General features: G+C 36.8%; 1 protein-coding gene across 1 annotated transcript; it reads right to left on the reverse strand.

Moving 5' to 3' along the window:
• Positions 1–1307: 1307 nt before the first annotated feature.
• On the reverse strand, positions 1308–2515 carry LOC106683818 (cAMP-dependent protein kinase catalytic subunit alpha). Its single transcript, XM_014425529.3, has one exon. It carries the CDS (start codon positions 2445–2447, stop codon positions 1401–1403), a length of 1047 nt encoding a protein of 348 aa, XP_014281015.1. The 5' UTR covers positions 2448–2515; the 3' UTR covers positions 1308–1400.
• Positions 2516–2940: the final 425 nt, after the last annotated feature.

The raw sequence follows: 2940 nt of genomic DNA on the forward strand, positions 1-2940 counted from the left end.
GATTGATAAAACCTACGTTATCCGCCATTTTGTAGCGGCCGCCATCTTGGATTTCAATTTTTTATAGTATATTGTATACTGCTTGTTGAGCCCTTTCATTTCATACCCATATTGATGGGATTAATAAAACATAAATTATCCGCCATTTTGTAGCGGCGGCCATCTTGAATTTATAATGATAATGAATAAATATAATTGTATTGTCACCAAAATCCAAAGTGTATACAAAATTTCAGATTAATCGGTTGACAGGAAGAGGGTGAAATTTGAATTACTAAATTTGACCCAAGAATAAATAATAAATAAAACAAACGTGGTGAGCTAAATAAAACCGTTTAAAAATACAAACTTTTCAATCAACATTTTTAAGCCTGGTAACGAACTCTACGTTTCAAACGAGACCATTCACACCGATCTACGCATTCCGACTGTAACGGGCCACATTCATATGCCTTATAAACGGTTTCACAACACGCTACATGGACATTTCAATCAATTTATACGACAGACGGCAACACATGACATTCCTGACCTTACTCCGCGTAGGATGAAGAGGAGTTGGATGGGGGCCTCCTAGTGTAATAAAATAATTTACTTAACGTCAGGAGGATGCACCACTGGATGCTATCTCCCTCATTCCATGCCTAGATAGAACATCTCATTTGCTAGTTGTAAAGTACATTTACAGGTGAAAAAAATGTGAGCACTCAAGATGCATACAAAGTCACAAAGCAAATTAACGGCAATAGCAGTTCGGTAGGATATCGCTTGTCGAAGTTACCACCTCAGTAGCTCAATTCTATTTGAACTAAAGCTTTTTTTTCTGACCTAAAAAAAAAATAGAACAAACAAATTATAATATATACAAGTGAAATGTATGTACATATGTTGGCAAATTATAACATCTTGTTTTGACAATATGGGATTATAAGATAGGTTGCCGGGGCCGCTAAAGGCGGTGTCATCGATGTGGCATGTGTTTGCCTGTAGCTTACTAGGAATAGGGAGGGGCTCTATTCCTGGTGGTGAGAACTAAAGCTTGGACCATCCACCTGCTTAACTTGATTCTGTGAGTATCAGTAGTATAAGTAGTGTAATATATTTTTTTTTTAAATTGGGTTTCAAAATGTCTCGCGGGTCGGATCAAATCTTACAGTGGGCCGGGTGTTGCCCACGTATGGTATAAAGGGATATACCGGCGAAAGGATTTCCTATCGTTTTATGTTACCTTTTAGTTTTTACCCATACATGAATTATTCTGTCAATAGCTCTGAGGTCAGAAATTATAATGATGATGAGCATTGTTAAAATAAATATATGGTTTATTTATATAAAATCAATATGCAAGCATCAACCTTGAGCAGCACCTTGACTCCACCTCGATCTGATTGATCCGCCGATTAAAAATTAATAAATAAGTCACCAAACATGTTTTCCTTAGCAACTTTCAATCGGATCTCCTTATTCTGTTTAAACTTAAGGTTGAGGATATCGTCAATGCCAGTTAACTTGGGTCTGAATGGTGCTGTCAACTTCTGATTAAGCAGTTTCATCCAGTGTAATTCATTGAACCAAGGATGCTCCTTGATGTCGTTCACTCCCCTTCTCAAGTTGCCATACCTTTTCGTCAGGTCAACTTGGAGGAGGTTGCTAATCAGATCTGTGAGTAATTTAGAGAAGTAACTAGGAGTACAGTAAATCCCTAGAATAATCTTCTCGGCATTCCTCATCGTGTTCGGACTGGTGAAGGGAAGTCGACCAGCGCAGACGTCAAAGAGTAGAACGCCAAAGCACCACCAGTCGACAGCTTTACCATGCCCCATATTGAGGAGGATTTCTGGAGCCATGAACCCCTCGGTACCGCACATCGAGTAGGTCCGTCCCTTGACAATCTTGGAAGTACCATAATCCGCTAATTTGATATAACCATTCACGTCGATGAGAATGTTTTCCGGTTTGATATCTCTGTGTATTATGTCAATATTATGAAGGTATTCTATGGCCAATACTACCTGGCCACAGTAAAACTTGGCGTGTTTCTCCTCTAAATATATCCTATATTGTAGAAGATTGAACATGTCGGTTCCACAGATGAATGGGAGACCAATATAAAGATAACTGTTGTCTTGGAATGAAAATTCAGAATTGATGCAAAATTGGAAGTTTATAGCTTCAAGGATTTTCCTTTCGCCGATTGCATAGTTAACCGTAAGCCGTCGAGCCAGTTGCGCTTTATTAGAAACTTTTAAAGCATATTCTTTACGTGTTTTCTTGTGCTGAACTAAATAAACGCGTCCAAATCCTCCTTCACCAAGGGTGCCTTGAAATTTAAAATCATTTGCTTCATAGATCGGCTTCTTTCTACCTTTATCAAAGAAAACGTAGAATTCATTCTTACGGCTAGCCAAAAACTCTTTCCAATTCACAATAGAATGCTTTTTCTTCATGAATTAAAACACACCATACATTTGATAAGATTAAAGTATTTATGCAAGTATTATATAGTAATGTTAAAACAAATATGAACAATTAAATAAATATAAACAGGTGAGTTTAATACTGTTTCAGTCATTTAATTTCATAGAATATAAAAGTGAGTAGAAAAATTGTTGAGGTACCATGTTAGTTTAAATGAGTGTGTCATGTTTCTTTATGCCTGGAAGTCAGAAAATTGATGTTTTGAAAATGCACTAATTTTTTTTTTCGTCTCAATGGTTCCGCTGCCATTCATCAAACTATTGAGCAATTGCACCTTCTAGCACAAAGACTAAGTTTAGAACCATTCATGACTGTCGGACAGTCCCTGTGTCTAAGAAAAGACTAGAAGTCAGAGACATGCACAAACGATTTTATTTTTTTCTCTTAACTGATATCTAATGGAATGGATCCATTTTAGGTGTGATTAGTGTTAGTTTACATAAAGTATTTTAGTTTAATATC

This window comes from Halyomorpha halys, unplaced genomic scaffold (genome assembly GCF_000696795.3).
Source record: "Halyomorpha halys isolate HHAL.00 unplaced genomic scaffold, Hhal_1.1 Scaffold519.1, whole genome shotgun sequence".
Classification (NCBI taxonomy): Eukaryota; Metazoa; Arthropoda; class Insecta; order Hemiptera; family Pentatomidae; genus Halyomorpha; species Halyomorpha halys.